The sequence below is a fragment of the Puntigrus tetrazona genome, chromosome 21 (assembly GCF_018831695.1).
Source record: "Puntigrus tetrazona isolate hp1 chromosome 21, ASM1883169v1, whole genome shotgun sequence".
In the NCBI taxonomy this organism is placed as follows: Eukaryota; Metazoa; Chordata; class Actinopteri; order Cypriniformes; family Cyprinidae; genus Puntigrus; species Puntigrus tetrazona.
The window spans coordinates 17,014,551-17,037,532 of NC_056719.1; the positions used below are offsets into that span (position 1 = coordinate 17,014,551).

A 22,982-nucleotide genomic window follows, 5' to 3' on the forward strand; every position below is an offset into this window, starting at 1 on the left:
TGTACACATATCCATTCAAGGTTAGTTTTGAACAATTATTTTAGGTCATTTTAGTTTTCATAATTTTTTTGGGACATTTCTATTTACTAATTATATTGCAGATTGATTTCTTTTCTGTACATAAAGCTAAAATTACAGAAGATTCTAAAAAATAAATAATAGTTGATATAATGATAAATGATAAAATGACTTGACAGAAATACCAACCACCTTGAACTTAACACATTCGTTTATCCTTAACATTAATACGGTGGTAACAATTTTGGAGGCTCTATTTTTGTTGTGTGTTGACGATGGCCACGCTTTCACCCATAGATTTTCTTTCGGTCAGCAGATCTGGTGCGCAAAAGGAAGTGGAGGTAAGATGCTCTCTCAAAGTGAAGCATTTGCCTTGACTCATAATTTAACGATGGAACGGAACGTGTCGAGGCTAATGCTGAGTGTATTGATCCTGATCGCCTAACCTTCCTGTCCACATGACACCCTAAACCTCCCAGGATAGAGCAGCTAAAAGCTCTCGGCATCTGTTTGGATAGTATTCAGATGGTAAGAGCACATGTTTTATTTGAAGGAAAGGTTAGGTTGGCATTGGTCAGTTGTCTGTTGTTTGCTCTCTAAAACGACGCCACTCGTAAAGAGCGACGCTTTGAACTATATAGTGGTGCTTTTATGAATTCACAACAGCAACAAGGCCAACTGTAAAGCTAGCTGCATCAAGAACACGTTTTTTTTTCTGTCCTTCAGTGGCCATTACAGTCATCTGTTTCCAACTGCAAACGCTTCGGTTTTCGCTCATCCATAACAAGACAGTTTTGCTATTATAAAACTGATGTGTTTGGGACGCATGCAGAAATCATGAGCTTCTGATCTTCCTATGCTTGTTGTGTGAAGGTAGATGAGATCAAAATACTATGGGAGTCAATGGTGACCCAAAACAGCCTGCTTACAAACATGCTTCAAAACATCTTCCTTTGAGTTCGGCAGAACAAAGAAATTCATACAGATTAGGAACTACTCGAGGGTGAGTAAATGATTACAGAATTATCATTTTTGGCTGAACTATTCATTTATTCGTGCCACGAGTGAGTGTGTGAAGTCATCCACTTGAAGATCTGTTTGTAAGGAAGTGCTTGGCCTTTGCTTGCGGAGCGTACGGACAGGGCAGGGTGCCATATGGCTGCTCTGTTCACAGTGCTCACATGGTGTAAGTTGGCACCTTGTTTGCTCCTGGATAGCACTGCCTTAAATACAAACATACCATCTGTCTGTCGGTCTGTCCCATGCAAAACGTTCTGGCGTGATGAGGAGTTGAAGGTGCTTGCTGGGGTATTTTCTATGCAGTTGCTTAGATGTTTAAGCTGTTTTTACCGTAAAATGTCGCATTTTTTCCCAATAAAAATGGCTATTTAAAATACAGATGCATTACAGATGTTTCGGATTCGCTCATTTGTAGGGTTATTAATGTTATTATTATTACTAAATAAAATCTTTTTCAAAATTGGTTATGGCTCAAACCCAAAGACAAACCCCTCCTCCGCATCAACCATCAATTTTGACATAAAAACGCATGGAGCCCTTAAAGGGACGGTTCACCCAAAAATAAACATTCTGACATTATTTAAGTTGTTGCAGACCTGTACGAATTTCTTTAAAAAAGGTATTTTGAAGAATGTTGGTAACCAGTCCCTTTTGACTCTATAGTATTTGTTAGTATGGAGGTCAGTGGGGATGAGCAGCTGTTTGGTGCGTCTGATGATCACTTAGTAAAGGAGCTGCTCATCCTTTGTTTAGGTGTTTAGGGGTGCTTGTGTTGGTTCGAGGAGGTCAGTATCGGTCTGGTTCACTCAAGGTTTAATGCGTGTGCTGCAGGGCTCTCCTCTGCTGTAATAGCATTAAACATGCGCCGCATTGATCATAGCTGCACACTGTAGGGCTCATTTCTGAGAGCGCTCGCTCCCGTTGAATTCACATGCGGCACTAATGCAGCTGGACACCAGGCCAAACGGTCCTGCTTCATGATCTGATACGTGATCAGCCCGCCGTCTCGTTGATGTGTGTAATAACGGAGCATGTTTACGTCTCATCCCTCATTTTTTCCCTTGATGGGACTCGTTCATTTGATCCTTTATTAGCAAGTTAATTAACTGATCGCAGGAGACATCTTGAAGCACTACTTTCTGATTAAGGACCTTGTGAAGTAATCCCAGAAGGTGCTGCTCGGTTTAAAACAACTATTACACAAACATGCTGTTTTGAACGTGTTGAGTGACTTATGCTTATATATGCCCTAAAGTTTTAAATATATTTGTGTCTTATTTACAGTCATTTAATGTATAATACGGTTAAACAATATCACAATCAAAAGTGCTATTTTTTCCAAGTATCTGCTTGATTGCAAATGAGATCGTAATTATATACAACTATGCAAATAAGTAGTTAATATTGATATATAATATTGATCCATTTTGGCAAATGAAAATGAAAGCAATAGATAATCAGTATATTAAGGAATATATTTATGGATATAATAAATTACTATATTTTTTAAAAGAAAAGAAAAACAGTTTAAATTAAAATATTTATTTCTAAAGCTAGGTAATATCTAACAAAGCACATCTCAAATTAGATGCTTCCTCAAAGCGTTATATTGATATTATAAGAAGTGTATTATCTATACTTTATATTCTCTTGAATTCTGCTAATTCAGCTCGACGCTCTATGTCTACTTTAGTACTCTTTTTACTGTTTTTTTAAGGCAAGCATTTGCCTCGGATGTTGTTTTACCTTTCACGAGGGCGCTGTTTCATCTAATACCATACACCATCGCTTTAATAAAACACATAAAATGGTAGAAAGCACAGAGGGCATCACGCACAAGTCCGAATGTTGTCTAGTCTAGACGTGAGTGCGGTGGGACGCATGAATAATTCAGTGGACTTCCCACAAGGACAACATCTCTCCGCACCCCTGAGTTACGTCCCATAAAGCCTCCTCATAAAAACATCCTTCCTTTTTAATTAGCCGCAGTATGTGTGAGCATCTTTGAGTGTTGCAGCGAGGCTCGAACGCTCCGTTTTGCGAACGCCGCGCATTTCCATCCAGGTGAGCGTGCATGAGTCATGTGCGAGTCCTGGAGTTTGGCTGCATTCATATTTAATCTCCCGGATATCATTAATTGATGCGCCGGGGAGAGACCCTCGTGTGAGCGAGCACAGTACGACTGCAGCAATTAGCAGCGCCTCTCGTTCGCCCTTATGCCACGCTTACGAATCACGGATGCCCTTTACACAGCTGTCCGGCTCGTTCACGGGATAAAAGACCCTGACGCTCGTCAACAGCTCCTCGGTTTAACTCTTGATCAACTACGTGATGATTTTACGTGGAAAAATGTAAGAAAAGAGGATTAATATTAGCATTTGTCAATCACCGGTGCTGTCAATCAATAATTGATTAACTAATTAATTGCATATTTTTCAAAAATAAAGTCTTTAAATATACTTTTATATTGCAATCATTTCACATATGTTTAGATTAATGTACAAACAACATCAACAAGGCCAGCATCGCTCTGATGTCTCCGGAAGAGTTTTTTCTCTTAGTAGCTATTTAATCATTTATTAGTCATTTAACGTTACAAAGCTATCAATTTTAACTTTTAATCAAGTGAACTTAAAACAGTCTTCACATTAAGCCATTATGATACTAATGTAATAATAGATTTCTCTATAATTGAGAGCTTTCAGTTACAACATTTAGACAAAGAACCTCTAATTTAAGTGAACTTAAAGCAATCTTCACCTAAAGCCGTTGTAATAAATGTCATGTTTACTTGCGCCCTTCAGCAGAAATGTACAGAAGTGGAAACCTGAAGTTATCAGACACATTCTAGATTAAATATAGATGAATCCTATATCAGTTATTTGTCCTTATAGGTTATTTTGGCTCATTTATTTAAGAGCTGCCGCTGCCGAATGTGTCGCGGTACTCACACAAATCTTATTTAGTGTCGACTCTCTTCTAGCGTTTCTGACCCACTTCAGATCTTCAAGCCTCTAATGAGCCGACAGGTTCAATCGGCTGTGTTAGATGAATCTGAGGGCGCTGGGCTGCTCCAGGGCCGTTCCGAAAACCAATCGGAAAAAGTTAATTGCATGTGTTAAACCGCTAATTTTGGCACAACTATTTGTAACATGCCCTGTGGTTTGTGGGCAGCGCTCGGGCTAGTCTACTAAAAACCTTTCCGCTCTGTTTGTTATAAACGGCTGAAGTCTAAAGCTAGAAGAGCTTTCGATGATGTGCTTATATTAACAACAGTTGCAGAGAAACACTTGCATGAATCAAGAACGCAGTAAATGCATGCATTGCTCTTGCATGAATCATTTTATCTGTCGCGTTGTCATTTGCCGTTCTATTATACCTAAAAGGTTGCTTAACTTAAGCATCTTAAGACAAGGTTATACTTAATTATTTGCAAATGGCAAGGAAAGGCAGCTGAAAGTTTCAAATTACTTGCTAATTTAGTTTTCTATTCATGATGAGAGCATTTTGATTACTGCGTGCGCTGTTTGTGTTTAGTCATATTTTAACGAACTTCAAAATTTCTGACTAGAGATTTAAAAGGAAAAAGAAAAATCCCTGAAGCTCCAAACAAAAAAGTATCTTTTCTCAGTCACATGTGCACCGAAATATAAAAATCTTAATATCCTGATTAAACGTTTGATCTTAGCTTTTAATATTCATATCTAATTGGGCTCGAGTGATGAAACATCAGTTGCTTTGGCTCTTGGGGACCAATATCCTCATCTTTGATGTTTAGTATTTTTTCCTTTTTACAAAGCAAACGTATAACTACTCCTAAACAGTGTTTTTCACACTTCTGCTGGGAAGGAAATGATAAAACCCCCAGATTTAAAGTAGCCGTCCTTCAAACAGTCCTTTAGAGTGGTTTTCTGTCCGCGTCTTCAAGTTGTCTTGCGTGTTTTTGATGTTGGCGTATTTTTCTTCACTCGCGTTCAGAGGCGGAAGGACGGGTCACTCATGAGCTGCATTATAAATGATGTCCTCGTTTCAACATTTCTCACTTCCTGTCTTGTCTGCACAGCTTCCTGGTGACCTCAACAAGATGCACCTGACAGACCACCCCCACCAGCAGATGCACATGGCGCCCAGCCAATCAGGATGCAGCATCGCCAGTGACTCGGGGAGCAGCAGCCTATCAGACATCTACCAGGTACGGCCGCTTCTTCTCCTGATCGCTTGAAGAGCTCTCAAAGTGTCTGAACCTCATTGACGGATGAAAAAAAATTATGAAAAAGTATTTTGAACTAATAGCAACTAATATGCAAAAAAAAAAAGTGTAATATAAAATATACAAAAATATATTTGTATAAAAAAAATTTAAGTGAATATATTTTGTGCTTGTTTTTTTTTTTTTTTTTTAAATATTGCAACACTTTACAATGTATGTCATTCGCTAAGATTAGCTAATAAATTAATAAAATACGACTTTCAATAATCCTGAAATTAGCATTAACTAATCTTAATGAATGCTGTAGAAGTATTGTTCATTCTTAGTTCATGCTAACAAATTAACCTCATTGTAAAGTGTTGTTTTTTTTAAAAGCATTTAAGTATTTATTATGCCATCCATATATTTAAACGTATTTGAACAAATACTTGTAGTCTGTAACAACATTTTATTTCACGGATATCGCTAGACTATTAGCCATTTATTAGCCAATTAAGCACAAATTAATGGCTTATACTTATTAATCCTACCCAGTACCTAAATTCAACAACTACCACACTAACCTTAATAAAGGATGATGGTGCCGTGTTTTAATTCAGTCAGCATTTTTTAAAATGAAAATAAGATGTTTGATCTTTAAACACAGTTATACGAACATATCACAGAAGACGCTTGCGACACATTGAGTTCTGGTTTCTCTCTGACTTTCTCAGAAAAAAGGGCCTTTTCTGTCCTTCCTGTCTCTGTTATTTTTCTTTCCTTGTCATATGATGAGTTATAGATCATAATCTCGGTGAAGAATAAAGGGCTTATACAAAGGTTTGTCTTTTGAGGATGTGTGGCCAGTGCAGATGGGCATAAGAAATACGGTCCAAGGATGACATTACATTAACATTTGCTGAAAACGGTGGGAAAAAAATGCCGTGTCGAGCTATTTTGATTCTGCATGAGCGTGGCGATCATCATCTGATGCTGGTATCTCGAAACGGTCAAGACTGATTCATTAGCTGAACCCATATAGGGTTTAATATGATGGATGATAGTCGTTTCACAAAGCATTTAGGTTTGTTGCACAATGCTGAGTAAATCACAAATCAATACAATCGCGATACTAAATTCAAACGGGATAAACCATTCCTATTCTCCATAAATCTTAATCATAAATCAATTAAGTCCACAATGAGGAATCAGATTTCCATCGACTAAAGAATGAGATATTTTTATAATTCTGCTCATCTGGAAATACTGAATGGTGTCGGACATGCGCAGTCACATATTACTTGAAGACTTCACCCAAAAATGAAAATTCTGTCTTCATTTACTGACCCTCGAGGTATTTTGAAGAAAGATTGTAACCAGACTGTTTTGGGTCATCGTTGATTTCCATAGTAGTTTTTCAGACTACCACAGACTTTTCAGCAGAATGAAGAAATTCATAACGGTTTGGAACTACCCGAGGGTGAATTAATAAAGACAGAATTTTTAACTATTTAAAAATCACATATATATATTAAATATATATTAATAATAATAATAATAATAATAATAATAATAATAATAAATAAATATATATATATATATATATATATATATATATATATATATATATATATATATATATATTATTATATTTTTTTTTTTTTTTTTAATTATTTTTTTTTTTTTTCATTGTGTATTCCAGTTAATTTCAATGAAAATGCAGTTGAGTTATTTTGATTAGGTTAAAAAAAATACAGCTAACCAACACAATAGAACAATAAAAAAAACATGATAAAATAATAAAAAGCGCTAATGCAAATAAACTCATTTTATTTATGGCATAATGCAGACCATGATTTAATTACAGGTAAAATCTGATATTTGGCAACACCAACAAAACCAGATCTTTCTGAATCTTTCTGAATAAGAGGTTTATGATTTGAAGATTACATTACGAGTGTGTTGACTCCCTCTGGTGTTCACCTGTTTTGTTGGTCAGAGATGTGGGGAAAAAAAACTACTCTGTGTGTCTTATATCGCATTGTTTACATGCATGATGTGCATTTACATTGTATTATTACACTGCTGACTGTTCGGTTTGGATGAAAAAACACAAGCAAAAGATTCAATGACAAGGAAAATGACAGGAAGGCATGCAAACGCAGAGCCGGACCTGATATTTGCATCCAGAGCTTGAATCTGAGTTTCTTAAAAGTCCCTTCTTAGAAGCGACTGCATTGGCACTAATGAGAAAGGAAGTGCTGAACAGCAGTGAAAGCAGGAGTCCAGCGGGACGCAAGCCTTGTGATTTCTTTTTTTCTAAAACCGAGCCGCCGCAATCAGTGCCGTTTGTTCCTCCGCAGGCCACCGAGAGCGAGATGGGTGACGTGGATCTGTCCGGCCTCCCCGAAGCTCCCGTGGACTCTGAGGAAGAGGAGGAGGATGAAGACATCGAGCGCTCCTCCGAGGCTCTGCTGGGCAGAGATCTGGTGCGAGAGTGTCTGGAGAAGGATGCGGTGGATCGGAGCGATGACGACATCGGTAAAGCGCTTGGTTCTTGATGAAGGAGAACAGGCAACAGGCCTTCATATTGAGTTCACCCCCTTCCATATATTAAGGCTTAAATCAGAGTCTAAGATTAATAAAGTCGTGACATTAAGTGTCGCATGCATTGCTGAAAATTAGTATGCGTTAAAGTAATGTCGTCTTCTGTATTTTTGCATTGTTGTTGGATTCAAATAACTAAACATCCTATGAATGGAGATACACTTGAGATACGAAGCCTTGTTTTATGAGAAACGTGGAAGTCTCTTCAAGGCTGCATTTATTGGATCAAACATACAGAAAAAAATTCTATTTAAATTTTATTTATTTATTTTTTTAATGTACTTTAAAATATAATTTATTCTTGAATTTTTATCAGCATCATTACTCCAGTGTCACCAGATCCTTCAGAAATAATTTAAATATTTTGATTTATTATTGTTGGAAACAGTTGTGCTGTTTTTTTTTATTTTTTTAGAAATAATTCAATAATTATCATTCAAAAATATATCAGCTCTGTTTAAAAAATATATAACTCTTTTGTGAGATTTTATTTTCTCTTTTTTTTTTTGATTAAGACTTTTAATAACACGGTGTTTTATTCAACACGGTGAGAAAATTGTTATTGCTAAAAGTAATAGTAAATAACTTGTTAGAAAATTATTTTTATTAATATTATTAATCATTTATTAATTATAATTCATCAATAATATATTACTATGATAGTTACTAATTCAACTCGTTGCCTGCTCTTTAAACATTTATATTTGGAGAAAACTGGCATATTGTGTTTTCAATTAATCAATTGGTCTTAAAAGCTCTTTAAAGATTACATTTAGTTTAATGTAACCCTGCAGAAACCCTATTTAAGTGTTCTTGCTTACTGGAATCAAAAATGTGTTTAAATATCAGGACAAAGAGGGTTGCACACAATCATCACGAAAAATGTCACAATGCCAAAATGTGTAATGCTAACAAAGTTCATTTACTTGATATGCAGCAATCACTTCTTGTTCTATTTTAGTCCAAATGAAAAGCAAACCCCCCGCTCATCAACACCTCTCTCTACAGAGCAGCTCCTGGAGTTCATGCATCAGCTGCCGGCTTTCGCTAACATGACCATGTCTGTCCGGAGGGAGCTGTGCCGGGTCATGATGTTCGAGGTGGTGGAACAGGAAGCCACCATCATTCTTCAGGACAAACAGGAGGTAGAGACATGCCCTGCCAGCATCACTAGTCCTAGTAGGGCCGCTCAGAGCGATTCTATTACTGTTCACATGTTTTTATGCGTTAGATTTAAGCCTTGTTTAAATGCAAATGATGGTATACAAGCAAATAGATGTCTATGTGATGTTCCTCACACGGTCACGAGCCCCAAAACATTGATCTCGACATCCCTTTATTCAGAGATCAGGACTATTATTTTAGACAGGGCCGGTTTCATAAACGGATGTGATTAAGAGAAAGAAAATATTCAAACTATGGTCGGGCAATTAATTCATGGAGACAGCGGTAGGTGTCCGGCTCTTTAAGGAGCGCTGCGTGTGTTTATTTTTTGAGCTTAAGCAGCCTGTCGTGAAACGGAGTAATTTTGTTAGATGTCGGACCACAGGAAGACACTTTGAAGCACATCATAAACGAGTTTAAAGAAGAGCCGAGAGGGGAAAAGACATCTAGCTGTGTTATTTGTGTGTGGGCTGCTGCGAAGGTCAGCAAGACAAACATGCTTCTGTGTGGATGAGGAGGAGACAGAAACCAACAGAGTGGAAGCAAAGGTCAAGATATTTCAGCAGATTCTCTCTCTCTCGCACACACACACACACACACACACGCACGCACGCACGCACGCACGCACATGCACACACACACACACACACACACACACACACACACACACTCGCACGCACGCACGCACACACACACACACACACTCTCACGCACAGACACACACACACACACACACACACACACACAGTTCCCCTTAAAAGAAGCCACTTCACCTTTTCAGCCTGTGTGATATGACCAAAAATATTAGGACAATTTTATTTCCATATCATATAATATTGACATTTAGCACCCATTTGCCATTAATGGGGAAGGAATAAACTGCTCACAATTAAACTTTTACATTTTTATATGTTTTATGTTCCACTAAATTCTGTTTTCCCCTTCTGTTTTTCTTACTGGACGACACAATGCAAATTTAAAAAATGGGCATTAAAACTTTAACAATTGAATTAATCTTTTAAACTGAATGAAAACGTAATGTGCAACAAGCATTGCAGCTTTACACCCGATTATATGATCATTTTAGAGTACATTGCTTTCATAATTAAAGTTAAAGTGGACTTTGGATTGATGTGAAGGTCTTCAGTTTCAGTATGTGTTTGACAGTAGTTTTTCTGAAAAGAAATGGTGAAAAGTTCAGGACGTGGAGCAGCTCTGGAGATGTTCACGTCTCTTATGTAGAGACAAGGATGCTGAAGTAACCGTGAGCATTGCGTATGTTTGAGTTTGAGCATCAGATGAATCTGAACCATTAAATCACACAGGCATGCAGTTAGCCTAGCCTGTTAGTAACAAACACATTCATTTTTCGCTATCGACATGATCCCTGGAAGGCCGTCTCAACTCGACTGTAACAACCGATCTGACCTGTATTAAACTCTTTAGATGTCCGTGGCGTGATCGTAGCGCTCTGTTGTGTTTTCAGCTGGACCTGTGGTACGTGATCCTGAACGGCGCTGTGGAGATCAGCTACGGAGACGGACGGACAGAGATCCTGTGCATGGGCAACAGCTTCGGGATCTCGCCGTCTCTAGACAGACAGTTCATGAACGGGGTTGTGTGCACGAAAGGAGACGACTGCCAGGTGAGAGCAGAAATCAGAATCATGAGATTAAGCCGTTTGGTGCGCGTCACAATTATGAGATCAATTTGAAATTCTGATATACATTATTATACAATAAAAGATAAACATTATGAACAGAAGACAAAAAAAATTACAGAATAAAGTGAGACTAAAAAACCCCAAAATATAAAAATAAATTATATTAATGTTTTATTTAAGTTATTATCTTGTGATTGTGAGGTTATGGAATACCATGTATCAATTAGGAGGTATACAATATAATATAAATACAAAATTATAATATATTAAGTTGTGTGTATATATGTATGTGTACATTTTTTTATTATTTTTCAAAATTAAGAAATTCTCTGTATTATGAGAGAAAAAAGAAAATTGATAGCATTTTGTCTGAATTATGCAATAAAAAAATTGAAAACATAATTATGAGAAAAGTTACAATTAAGTCGAAGCTAATATATAGTTATAATCATGAAATAAAAATAATTATGAGTCAATTATGACATAAAAATACTATTTTGAATGTCATTGGGACCAAACAGCATAAGGGTGAGTAAATGGTGAGCGATTGTAAATTTGGTAACACTTAGTTGTTTATTAGCATGCATATCACTAGAATATTATACATATAACTAGTGCTAATTAAGCACATATTAATGCTTTATTTTACATGACCTTATTCAGCATCTCTTATCCTACCCAATAAATAAACTTAACAAATACCTCACTAACTATTAATAAGCAGCAAATTAAGAATGTTACCTATTCTAAAGTGTTACCGCTCATTTTTCTGACTATGCCTTTAACAGCACAAACACATGTGAACTTCTCATCGGTCTGCATCACAACACACAGGTTAAAACACTCTCACAGAGTGCCAGTTTCACGAACCGTTTCCCTCTACATCCTCGTGACGCACCTGTCTTGTTGTTTTCAGTGGTGTGCGGATGTACTAACCCTCGAGCTGATCCAAACCCGAATGCTTTTCTTTCTGGAAACATTTTGAAGAAGCTGCAGGCTAAAATCTCTTTTTTTTACATAATAAAAAAATCTAGGGTTCAGTTCCCAGGAAATACATGAACCAATAAAAACATATGCCTTGAATGCAATGCAAGTAGCTTTGGATAAAAGTGTCCGTTAAATGCATAAATGTAATGTTTTTTAATGATTTAAACGTAAGTGATTTATTTTCAATTCAAAGTGTGCATCACTGTATATATTCTGTTATTAAAAGCACATCTCATCTCATACACACGCTAGAAAACATGCTCGACTTCTGTCGTCTTTGATTTGATCGGCCATCTCAAACTTTTTACCTTTGACTAAGGCTGATTTCCAACAAACAGGTGAGTGCTGGAGATGGTTCACGTCCCGTTAAATATCCGCGTACTGACCCTTTCGGTTCAATCAGAGTTGGGAGTGTTATCACTGACAAGTCACACAGGGTTCGAATGCAAATGCTTCCTGATATAGCAACACCGCTGATTCCCTAAAATAAAGCCTCTACCTCAACTTCCTCTTACGCAGCGAGGCCCCTTAGACACGTTGCGCCGAGCGCGCTCCACTCATGAGTCGCTGCTGCGAGTATCCGTGCGTGGTGCAGACCAACCTCCTGCTCTACTATCAGTTCATTGCTCTTCCTCATGTTGTTGTGGACCAGTTTGTGTGCATCGCACAAGAAGACTACTGCCGCATCCTCAACCATGTGGAGAAGAACACGCACAAGGTGGAGGAGGAGGGCGAGATCGTCATGGTGAAGGAGCACCGAGAGCTGGACCGCAGCGGCACCAGGAAGGGCCACATCGTCATTAAGGTGAGCTCCTGAGATCTGTAGATGTAGATAAAGCATAAAATATATCATTTGGATGTTAAGTCGAGATTTAAACCTTGATCTCTGCCAGCTCTACCAAGGCTTTATCTAGTGTCTCAATATGACGTTTCTCTTTCAAATCGATCCCCATTTGTTACTTGACCGATATACACTGCTTACACTTTATTGTGAACATCCACTTTAGACATTTCTACTAACTATAAGTAACCTTGTAGCTACGTGTTAACTAATTCACCTTCATTTTTCAGCTACATGTCTGCTAACCCTGTTAGGGTAGGTTTAGGGTTAGTGGAAGAAGTTGAAATGTGCTTTCAAAGCTCTGAAAGTCAGTATGTGGTATGTTGTGGCGTTAGGAGATATTAAGCAAAAACTACATTTGGATAATATTTTTAGAAAACAGGGTAAAGTCATTTTACTTGTCATGCAAACGCATCTTAATTGCAGAATTTGTAGATATTTATACTAGAAGACAAGACAAAAATCATAAAGAATAAAATCTTTTTTTGCAGTGTAGGACCTTGTCAGCTGTCAGTTTAATGCTGGTCAAAAGGATGTGGCAAAAATAACAAATGATGACTGATTTAAAAAAGGGACATCACGTTGAGACAATAACCCAAGATAAAGCCTTGGCATAGATAGCGGTTGTTGAAAACCTGACTTAAAAATACCCATTTCATGCTTTATCTTTATATCTGTGGATTTCAGTTTCAGTGCACATCTTTAAAGGCCATGAGCTATTTCTCCACTTCAAGCAACACTTACATACAACGAACTTTACCGAAATCAAGTAAAGCTTTTTCGCAGTGGATGTGTATAACATTTTATTCCTAAAGGCATGATCAGGATTTATTTTTCCTGCCTGTTGATATTATTTTCTTTTTTATGGAGTTATAAATAGATCCAAAATCATCTCTGCAAAAACCTTTTATGTCAACAAAATCAAGCAAGAACTCTGAACCTTTTTTTTTTATCCAGTGTTCAGATTTCTGTTCTGGAAATGTATGCAAATGAGTGCATGCATGCTTTAATTAGATTAAAGTCTCCTTTGCGTCTTTAAGCGTGACATGTCTTGATGTACTGCGATGAATCAACTGGGGAAGTTTGGTGAAGTCCGTTGGTTTTAAAATGTTGACCTGTGCTGGACTCTGCAGCCTGAGCGTTTCCCATTTGTCTCGACTGAAGCAGCGTTTCCCGTCACCCGTCAGATCTGTGGTGGCAGAGCTCTCGGAGCAGAAGCGTTCAGGGTCAGCTTCTCTTTCAGCCATTTGCTGTCGGGTTTCTGATCCTCTGGAGAACGGCTGCTCTTCGTGACGTCTCTCTCAGTCACGAGCGGTGCAGTTTAGTAGCTGCTTTAGAAATATGAAGTACTCTTAAACGGAGTAAATTACTGCGTGTTGTACCATTTATCTCATCATCACTTCCAGTGACCTTCAGTAAGTCTGCGCTAAAATATATCAGACCTGGATAAGTTTTGCTGTTGCCGTGTTCATGTTTATCAAATTTTGCTCGCATAATGCAGGGATCCCCAAACGGTTTTGTCAGCGAAACCATTAAAACATTTGCTCAAAATATCCTGTGAGGACGTTAATATTCCAACAATCCAATAATGGTTACATTGACATGCAGGTCAGATACAAATATAACATTAGTGTTCAAGTGTTATTATTTTTATTTTTACGTTTTCATGGTTTCAGCACCTGGACACTTGCTTAGTGCGTTTATGTGTTGATTTAAAAAAAAAGAAAGGAATATATTTTATATCTATTTGCTTTTAAAACATTTAATAGTATGTCTAGATACTATGCCTAGAACAAGTTAGATAAAAAAAATAGTCAGAATGCCTGAAATGAGTAATCTAGATTACCAGCTACAATGTTTAATGTGTAATCTGTACTCTGTAACAAGCTACAATTTGGAAGTAATCTACCCACAGACCCTAGCAACTATCTAAAAATACCCTAGCAACTGCAAACTCTGTATCATGCTCTTGTGTTGTTTGTATCAGGGCACTCCTGAGCGTCTGATCATGCACCTGGTGGAGGAGCCGTCAGTGGTGGATCCCACTTACATCGAGGACTTCCTCCTGACGTACCGCACCTTCCTGTCCAGCCCCATGGAAGTGGGCAAGAAACTTCTGGAATGGTTCAAAGTGGACAGTCTCAGAGACACGGTCAGTGTGCGTGTCTTACGGTGTTGTTTTTGTGGTACGTAACGGATCGCGTGTCTTGACATCATTTTGGGATCTTGCAGGTGACGAGAATCGTGCTGTTGTGGGTAAACAATCATTTTAATGATTTTGAAGGCGATCCGGTCATGACTCAGTTCCTGGAGGACTTTGAGAAGCTACTGGACTCCTCGGTGAGTGTCGGGATCACACAGACCCGGACTGATTCAATGTTGTCTGACATATTTACATCAAAAATCAATTTATGACACGTTAGAAGACTAATCACTTTAACCCTAAATAGTAATTAGTTGTAATTGTAAATTTCCCAAACTTGCCTCCATCCTAGGTTTGGCCCATTTGTCAGTAATAATAAATATACACAGTACACACTCATATATTATATAAACTTTTTTTTTTTTTTGGATGTGATTAAGCACGATTAACTGTTACAACCTTAAATGTAATATCGAAAAAATGCATTTAAAATGTACTTTAATTTAAGTCAATACGTGTTAAAGCGCAACAGAAGATTATTAAAAACACTTCAAGGCAAGATATAGTGGCCATTTCGGGCAGCTATATCAGTATCAGGATATTTACAGATTATGAACATATGTAAAGTGTCACGACTAAATAGGAGATCTGTTTCTTAAATACGTCTCAGAAAATGAAGGGTCATTTGCGCCTGCTGAACATCGCGTGCGCTGCCAAAGCCAAGTGTCGTCAGATCACTCTGCAGAAGCCGTCCAGAGAGTCTCCGCTCTTCTTCTCGGTTCAAGGCGGCAGCGAGCGGGGCTTCGGCATCTTCGTGGAGTCTGTGGAGGAGGCCAGTAAAGCAGCAGAAGCAGGGCTGAAGCGTGGAGATCAGGTACGGATTACAGGAACACGCTCTGCACTGAACGACCGTATCGATATTTTAGCATGAACACATTGTGTGCCTCGTCTGTCCTCAGATCATGGAGATCAATGGGCAGAACTTTGAGAACATCTCGTACTCCAAAGCCATGGACATCTTGAAGAACAACACACACCTCTCTCTTACTGTGAAGACCAACATCTTCGGTACGTCACAGAACATACAGACCGTTCTTATATTGCAATACCGCGCACATCTGGCCAATAAAGCATCTTTTCCATCCCATGTGTGCAAAAGATTAACATTATCACCTGTGAAAGTTTGAAGTGCTGTTGTGTTAAGCACAACAAATGACTTCAGCTGCGTATTTAGTCTTTTTATACGCATTTTGCAATTTATTCATTGTCCATGCACAATTTAAAGGAGATGGAGATGCGCGCACACACCCCTGACTGCAGAATCTGTTATTCATACATTTATTCATCGTTAGCTTGGACAAACCCACCAATATAAATCTGTGCCCCTATTATTGTTATTGTGCTATCTTAAATGTTTTGGAGGTCTCCTACATTAGCTTTACATGCACCAGAGGATAAACAACACTGATTTTTTTTTTCTCACGATATACACTGCAGCATCACCTCTGTTCTCACGGTTCCTTTCAAGGATTGGTGTAAAAACATATTTAACCACTGACTCTTCACATCCTCATTCTTCATCCTGCAAAAGTGGTTTTGCTGTTGCAGCACAGAAAACAGCATCTTCCAGACATGACAGTGACCCAATCACTGACGACTCGTTTCAGGCAGTTCAGAATCTATTCTTCATTGTGGAAGACAATAACTACATTTGTTGTTTGAAACTATTCCGACCTTTTACATTCACCAAGAGAATGGGAAATATGTGAAAGGTAACACCCAAAAAAGTATAAAGGGGCACTTTATTAGAACAAAACCAACATTTCAATCTTTTAATCGTCCTGGAATGTTCAAATGTGTCCAAATTACTGATATATGTGCTAGACAACATTATTGCAATCAATACATTATACATAGCATTAATACAACAGGCCTTTTTGTCGTCATAGTTGCATTAACTTGAAGAGCAGTGAATGGGAGCATTCCCATTTGCTCAAACAGCCAAAGAAAAACTTCATTTCATTGAGGTTTATTGAGGCAAAAGTCACCAAGTTTAACCAGGTTTTTGACTTTGTCGTAGTTTTCAAAGAGCTTCAGAGCCGCGTGAGGAACGAGAAGAAGAACGGCGGTCCTCACATCCCTAAGATTCAGGAGAGGAAGAGCAACCGTTTCTCCATCCCGGATCTGCCCGGTGACTTGGAGTTTCCCTCGGACAGCAAGAGCCGCAAGAAGATGAAGGCCAACACGGTGTCTGGAGGACGCAACAAGATCCGTAAGATGTTGGAGAAGACCAGATTCAGCATCCTACCTCCGAAGCCCTTCAGGTAAAGAAATGTTCTCGAGTGGATGATGGTTGAGAGTCACGTCCTCACTATGTCCTGAGCAGCGTGTTATGGAGTTACAGGATTTCCTCCATCAGCATCACGGCTGGCGTCTATGAGCCGCCAAACTAGTGCTCTTAGTGAATCTAGAGGCGTTTCACCGATGACGTTCTCACGCTCTCACAGGGTTTAAACAGACCTCCATCCAGCGACCGAAAGAGGATGGAAGTAGATAAGAGTTCTTTAAGCACATTTTCACTGCTGTAATGTATCCAGACCAGGGCTAGCAAAATGGCTGAAAGACCAAATTATTCATTTTTAACTTGTATCAGAATTTAAAAGACGTCATTTCAGTTAGGGGACAAAAAATATTTTGGCTTCTCTCTTAATGCAACAAGAAAGCGCATTGAGCAAAACATTACTAATGCATGTTTATACAAAGCAATAAAATAACTCAACTATCTTAAAACATTTGCATAATGTTTAAAATTATGCAATTAAGTTGCTTAAACAGAAGCAAAACAGCATCATGTACGTATAGTTTAATCCAAAGGATCGAAAGCCAATCGCAAATGCAAACATTTAATTTGAAAACATGAGATGCAGTAGGATAGAGAAAAGCCATAAAGTCTAAAGGCATGTTTTTTAAAAGTCGAATATACATTCATTTTACACGACTTTCTAAACGCATTCAGCTCTTTTGTGAAACGGACGATTGGACGTTTTTGATGTTTTTGTTGAGAAAATGTCCTTAACTGTCAACACAATCAAATTAATTCACTTAGCATGAAAAGACATATCGACCCAAAATACTTATAATGCTGGAAAACCTAGTAAATAGAATAAAGCGTGCAAGTGTTCTTTAATAAATGAAAAGAAAGCAAGTAGATAGAATAGAAGCACATCTTTATGATTGCATGTTTTCATGACAGCTGCAATATCGCAGAGTATATCCACAGTGTGTGTTTTATTTTTGGATGGTGGGGTTAATGTGAGCCGGTGTGTGTGTGTGTGTGTGTGTGTGTGTGTGTGTGTGTGTGTGTGTGTGTGTGAGCACTTCACCTGAGAGCTTGACGCTTGTACTAGTTGACCTCACGTGTCTTCTGTTTTTATGGCTGCTTCACTGCACAGGGGACTGTTTGGGTAAGAAACACCTGCTCAACACTCTCTGTTTTATGAAAAAGTCATGAAGTCGTAATGTTGGGAATAGTGCAGCACAACCTCTACCTCTGAAGAGTTTGTTCACGTCAGCATTGTGTTTCAACACGTGTCTTGTTGCGCTTACGCTTATCGTGCATGTTCACGACACATTTCACTCACACTTTTCCTGTGTTTCCATAAAGAGTTGCGTCCTAACCAGGCACGACATTTCCATCGGCCAATCAGAGGATGCCATTTAATATAATATGACTAAACGGCTAAAGCTACAACCGATGAAGACGAGAGCGCGTGTATCGCGTCGTGCCTGGTTAGGTGTTGCCTGTAATTGGTCAACATGTTTTCCTAATGTAAATGAACAGTGCAGTTTCATAATTCCTGTGTCGTGGTCATTCTTTTTGCTTCCTGTTTTTGTGAAATCACGAATTCTGTTTGTAACACGACCTGGCAGTGCATCATACTAGTTTAATACTCTGGTAACATTCTGTGTAGTATGTATGATGGTACTCACACACACTATTTGTAGGAGCCTTATAAATCTCCATCCGTGTGTGTGTGTGTGCGTGTTTGTGCGTGTTTGTGCGTGTTTGTGCGTGTGTGTGTGCGTGTGTGTGTGTGTGCGTGCGTGTGTGTGTGTGTGTGTGTGTGTGCGTGTGTGTGCGTGTGTGTGTGTGTGTGTGTGTGTGTGTGTGCGTGTGTGTGTGTGTGTGTGTGTGTGTGTGTGTGCGTGCGTGTGTGTGTGTGTGTGTGTGTGTGCGTGTGTGTGTGCGTGTGTGTGTGTGTGTGTGTGTGTGCGTGTGTGTGCGTGTGTGTGCGTGTGTGTGTGTGCGTGCGTGTGTGTGTGCGCGCTATACATGTGTATGGAAGCCCATTTCTGCCACGTCAGAAAAAAGAAAACTTCCTGAAATGTTCAGTATTAAAATTGAAACCGGGTTCGTTCAAGCGTAAAGTACTTAAAATGTAAGTCCTGGCAAACATTTCGAAAGAGCAGGATTTATGAAGAGTATATCTATGAAATTAGTGTTTCATCTTTTTTTAAAAAAAACAAAAAATACCATATTTTCAAACAAAATTAACTCTAAGCCTGTCTAATATAGAGCCACATGACATTAAAAGTGTGTTATTGTGACTTTATACATCATAGAACGTGAATTTTTTTTTTAATTCATCATCTTTAATTATGATGAGATCAGTTTGACTTTTATCTTATTCTAAATTTATCTTGTCTTGTCTCAGAATGTTTGGCTTAGTATGTCAGTCAGTTAATTTTTTTTTTTACTTATAATGACATATCACAACTTTACGCTTCTCATAATTGACTTGAAAATGTAAAAATTTAATCTTGATAATTTTTACTGATTATCTCTTACTTACTTTTAAGTTTAGCCTTATTTTGTGAATTTTTAATCAGTTTATCTCTTACTTTTTACAGTTTTGACGTGGTATGTCATGACGTATATAATCATGACTGAAAATGAGAAACATTTGACTTATCAATTTTTATTTTGTTTTCAACTAAACCGTATTAAGAGACAGTATTTCCCTTCGATTTATCTGATTATTATCTCCTAGTTCTCACTTGGTATGTGAGTTTCGTATCTCACGAATATGATTTTTGTCTTATAATTATAACAGTGTGTCGATTTCAATTTCATCTCATAGATGGTGGCTTTTTGATCTCAAGATTGCATGTTTTTTTTCTTGTGGTGAGAATGGGCTTGCGTACGCGTGCGTCTGAGCGAAGTGCTTTGTATCTCCATCAGTTCGGGGTGTTCTGTGTCCTCTAGTATTGATGTTTCCTGCAGTATCGGATGTGTTGATGAGGATGACGTCGTGGAGTGATGGACGGAGAGGCAGTGTTGTCCTCTCAGAGCAGATCGTCTGTCTTATCTCTCTGCTCTGAGAGGGAGACTGCGGCATGTTAATTAGCCCGTCTGTGTAAAGGTCAGCGTCTGACTGGCAGACAGTTTACCCACGAGACAGCGCTGTTTCCTCTCGTCTGAGACGTCACGTGTTCCTGTCCTTCTTTCGCTGCGTTCGCTCCTCTCGGCCTCGTGTCTCATTCATGGATTTTGTGCGTGCGCGTCCGTTCTGTGTTTGTGTGCGTTTAGAGCGCTTTCACACTGAGGCTTTCTGCCGTCACAGTTTGCATTGCGTTTCTCATGGCCATCAGCGAGCATTCTTCCTGTCCGCTGCAGTGTGTCTGCACTTAATCCACATTCGCTCTGATTCGTCCCGTTCAGTAAATCAAGTGTGAAAACGGCCTAAATGTCCATGTACAGGGTTTCTGCAGGTCTTAAAAGGTCTAAAAAGGTGTCCCATTAGAGCAGAAAGTCTTAAATTAGCCACAAATATAACAAAACACAACACAGATACAATCCATTCACAGAAAGTTAGCAACAATATAGAGCCATATGACATATGACTTTATATCATAATTATGACTTAGGGCTAGATTTCTTTATCTCATAATTTTATATTTGTATCTCATTAAGATATAGTATGTTTCAATTTCGACTTCTCTTCGACTTTTTCTCTTAATTTTGACTGTCAATTTATCTCATAATTATGCTTTTTTAAATTCAGTCATGCACTGCAAATATTTTATATTAAGTATTTTTGTCTTGTTTAATTTAAACATCTTTCTTTCTTAGATCATTTACTTGAGATGCAAATTTAACGCATAACACGTCTTGTTTTCTACAAAACTTTATTAAATTAAGCGAGTTTGTTTAAAAGAAGAACAAATATCTGTCAATGGGGTATGAACGGGTTTCCCTTTGAAGTCGGTTGGCAGGTATTTGGGGGTTTTTTTAACCACAAACTCATTTCATTTGGTAAATGTATCTTAATTCAGGAATGTTGAGATGTTTGCAGTGTGATCAGAAATTACAGTAGAATTTATTTTCCACATTTTGGAGCAGAGCTCCATATTTTTATATTTTCTACTTATGCAATAAATAAAAAAAGTCATGAAGATCTGTTGGAAGTTGAATCATCAATGCTAATGAAAGACACTGACATTTCGAGACAATGCTTGAAATTAAGTGCACCTTTGTGAAAACCTGCAGGAATCTCTTCCATCAATCTGTATGAGTGTTTAATGACATGCAGTGTTGTTGTTTCTGTGCTGGAGGAAAATCCATGTCTCTCTGTCTGCAGTGACAGCGGCGTGTCTCAGTCTCAGGACGACAGCATTGTGGGAACGAAGCAGTGCCGGCACAGCGTGGCCATCATGCCCATCCCCGGCAGCCTGTCGTCCAGCAGCCCTGACCTGCTTCAGCCGGCCGCTAGCGCTCTGGACTTTTCTAACCCTTCAGGTAAGACATCTTACCACTGGAGCTCGGGTTCAGCCCCCTGCAGCTGATATAATGACCACAGACGCGGTTCACAGATTGACCTACTATTTAGTCCTACTTAAGCTCATCTAAGTGCATTTTAAAAAAAAATACCGTAATACATTTTCATTTAATTGCACATTTCATGCCATTATTTGAACAAATTCACAACACTTAGTTTGCACTTTTAAAGTGTATCATTTTCATGCTGTGAGCTTTGAAATGAAAGCTTGCGGCAGGTTTCAGATCCTCTGCACAGGATTATGTAAAACAGTTGAAGTTAAAGAGAAGCGAGTCACGCTCACCCTTAAGTTGTTTTGATGCTGTGTGCCCTTCTTTCTATTTCAGGCCAAAAAAGTATATGTTTATTTTAATTGTCCTCCGCACGTTTGCATCGTATTCAATGACAGTGTATGGTGATCAGCATCAAGCTAAAATATCCCAGAAGGTCCCAATGTGACACATGCTGCAGGTGTTCTGCAGGGATTAGATAGGGTTTGGGGAAAAACCAACTCATTTTATTTAACAGTTATCCTAACTGTGACATAAAATACAATGCATATGCTTTCTTCTGTTGTGCTCGTCATTATCTCATTGCTTGTAACAAATTTGGTCTAACATTTCATTTCTAGGCATTTTTAATGTATATAATACTTTAAATATACAGCATGTGCCATATATGTGATATTTTTGCATCTTTTTTTAAAAAGCTTGATGCTGATTGCCATGGACAAGACATCTCCTTTTATGATCCAAAAATCAAAGAGAGCTGTACGGGCATTCGAACAACAAAAGGGTGTAAATGATGACTGAATTTTCTCTTTTGAGTCACGTGACATCTCTATCTCTTTGTCTTTACCCTCTGTGTGTTTCTCGCCCCCCCCCTCGAAGTGGCTGGTTTCTACTGTAAGTACATCCTACGTACACGTTTTGAACTCATTTGCACGCGATCATGGGTTTGTGGCATGAAACGTTTTACTCTCGATGTCCAAAAGCATGTGAAAATGCATCCGTGTTGATGGATTGTTTTCCAAAACCCCATCTTCGTCTTCAAACGGTGTTGAAGCTCACTGCTTGAGCAGATCCGAGCCAAACATCTTGTCATTGAGCCATGGACCTCCCCTTCCATTTCACCTGAGATTTAGACCCTGGTGTGAATATGTATGCATCTTCACCTCCCATCTCTTTCTTCTTCTTGACGCGAACAGACATTCCCGATCAGGTGATCCGCGTGTTCAAGGCCGACCAGCAGAGCTGCTATATCATCATCAGCAAAGACACCACGGCCAAAGATGTGGTCTCTCATGTGGTCAGCGAGTTCGGCCTCATCGCCGCCCCGGAGACCTACTCGCTGTGTGAGGTTTCCGTTAGTCCTGAAGGAGTCATAAAGCAACGCAGACTGCCCGACCAGCTCTCGAAACTAGCGGACCGCATCCAGCTCAACGGCAGGTAAGCAGCACCTCGAACACAAAAAGGACCGTGTGGGTAGACTTTGGTGGACGTGACCAAAAAGACACACTACATTTGAATGAT

At 38.7% G+C, this 22,982-nt stretch overlaps 1 protein-coding gene across 13 annotated transcripts in view; it reads left to right on the forward strand.

The window, feature by feature from the left end:
• LOC122326357 (rap guanine nucleotide exchange factor 6-like) overlaps positions 1 to 22,982 on the forward strand; it is a 66,916-nt gene that overhangs the window by 29,478 nt on the left and 14,456 nt on the right. For 7 of the 13 annotated variants that reach the window (XM_043221187.1, XM_043221189.1, XM_043221178.1 and 4 more), the window contains 14 exons: positions 5,102 to 5,230; positions 7,591 to 7,768; positions 8,843 to 8,979; positions 10,485 to 10,643; positions 12,301 to 12,453; positions 14,477 to 14,641; positions 14,722 to 14,829; positions 15,303 to 15,506; positions 15,592 to 15,700; positions 16,713 to 16,956; positions 18,085 to 18,096; positions 21,274 to 21,431; positions 22,341 to 22,355; positions 22,658 to 22,898. In XM_043221187.1, the coding sequence (XP_043077122.1) occupies positions 5,102 to 5,230; positions 7,591 to 7,768; positions 8,843 to 8,979; positions 10,485 to 10,643; positions 12,301 to 12,453; positions 14,477 to 14,641; positions 14,722 to 14,829; positions 15,303 to 15,506; positions 15,592 to 15,700; positions 16,713 to 16,956; positions 18,085 to 18,096; positions 21,274 to 21,431; positions 22,341 to 22,355; positions 22,658 to 22,898 (2,012 nt within the window). The remainder of the gene's footprint in view (positions 1 to 5,101; positions 5,231 to 7,590; positions 7,769 to 8,842; positions 8,980 to 10,484; positions 10,644 to 12,300; positions 12,454 to 14,476; positions 14,642 to 14,721; positions 14,830 to 15,302; positions 15,507 to 15,591; positions 15,701 to 16,712; positions 16,957 to 18,084; positions 18,097 to 21,273; positions 21,432 to 22,340; positions 22,356 to 22,657; positions 22,899 to 22,982) is intronic. The other 6 variants (XM_043221188.1, XM_043221182.1, XM_043221185.1 and 3 more) reach the window with 3 other exon arrangements.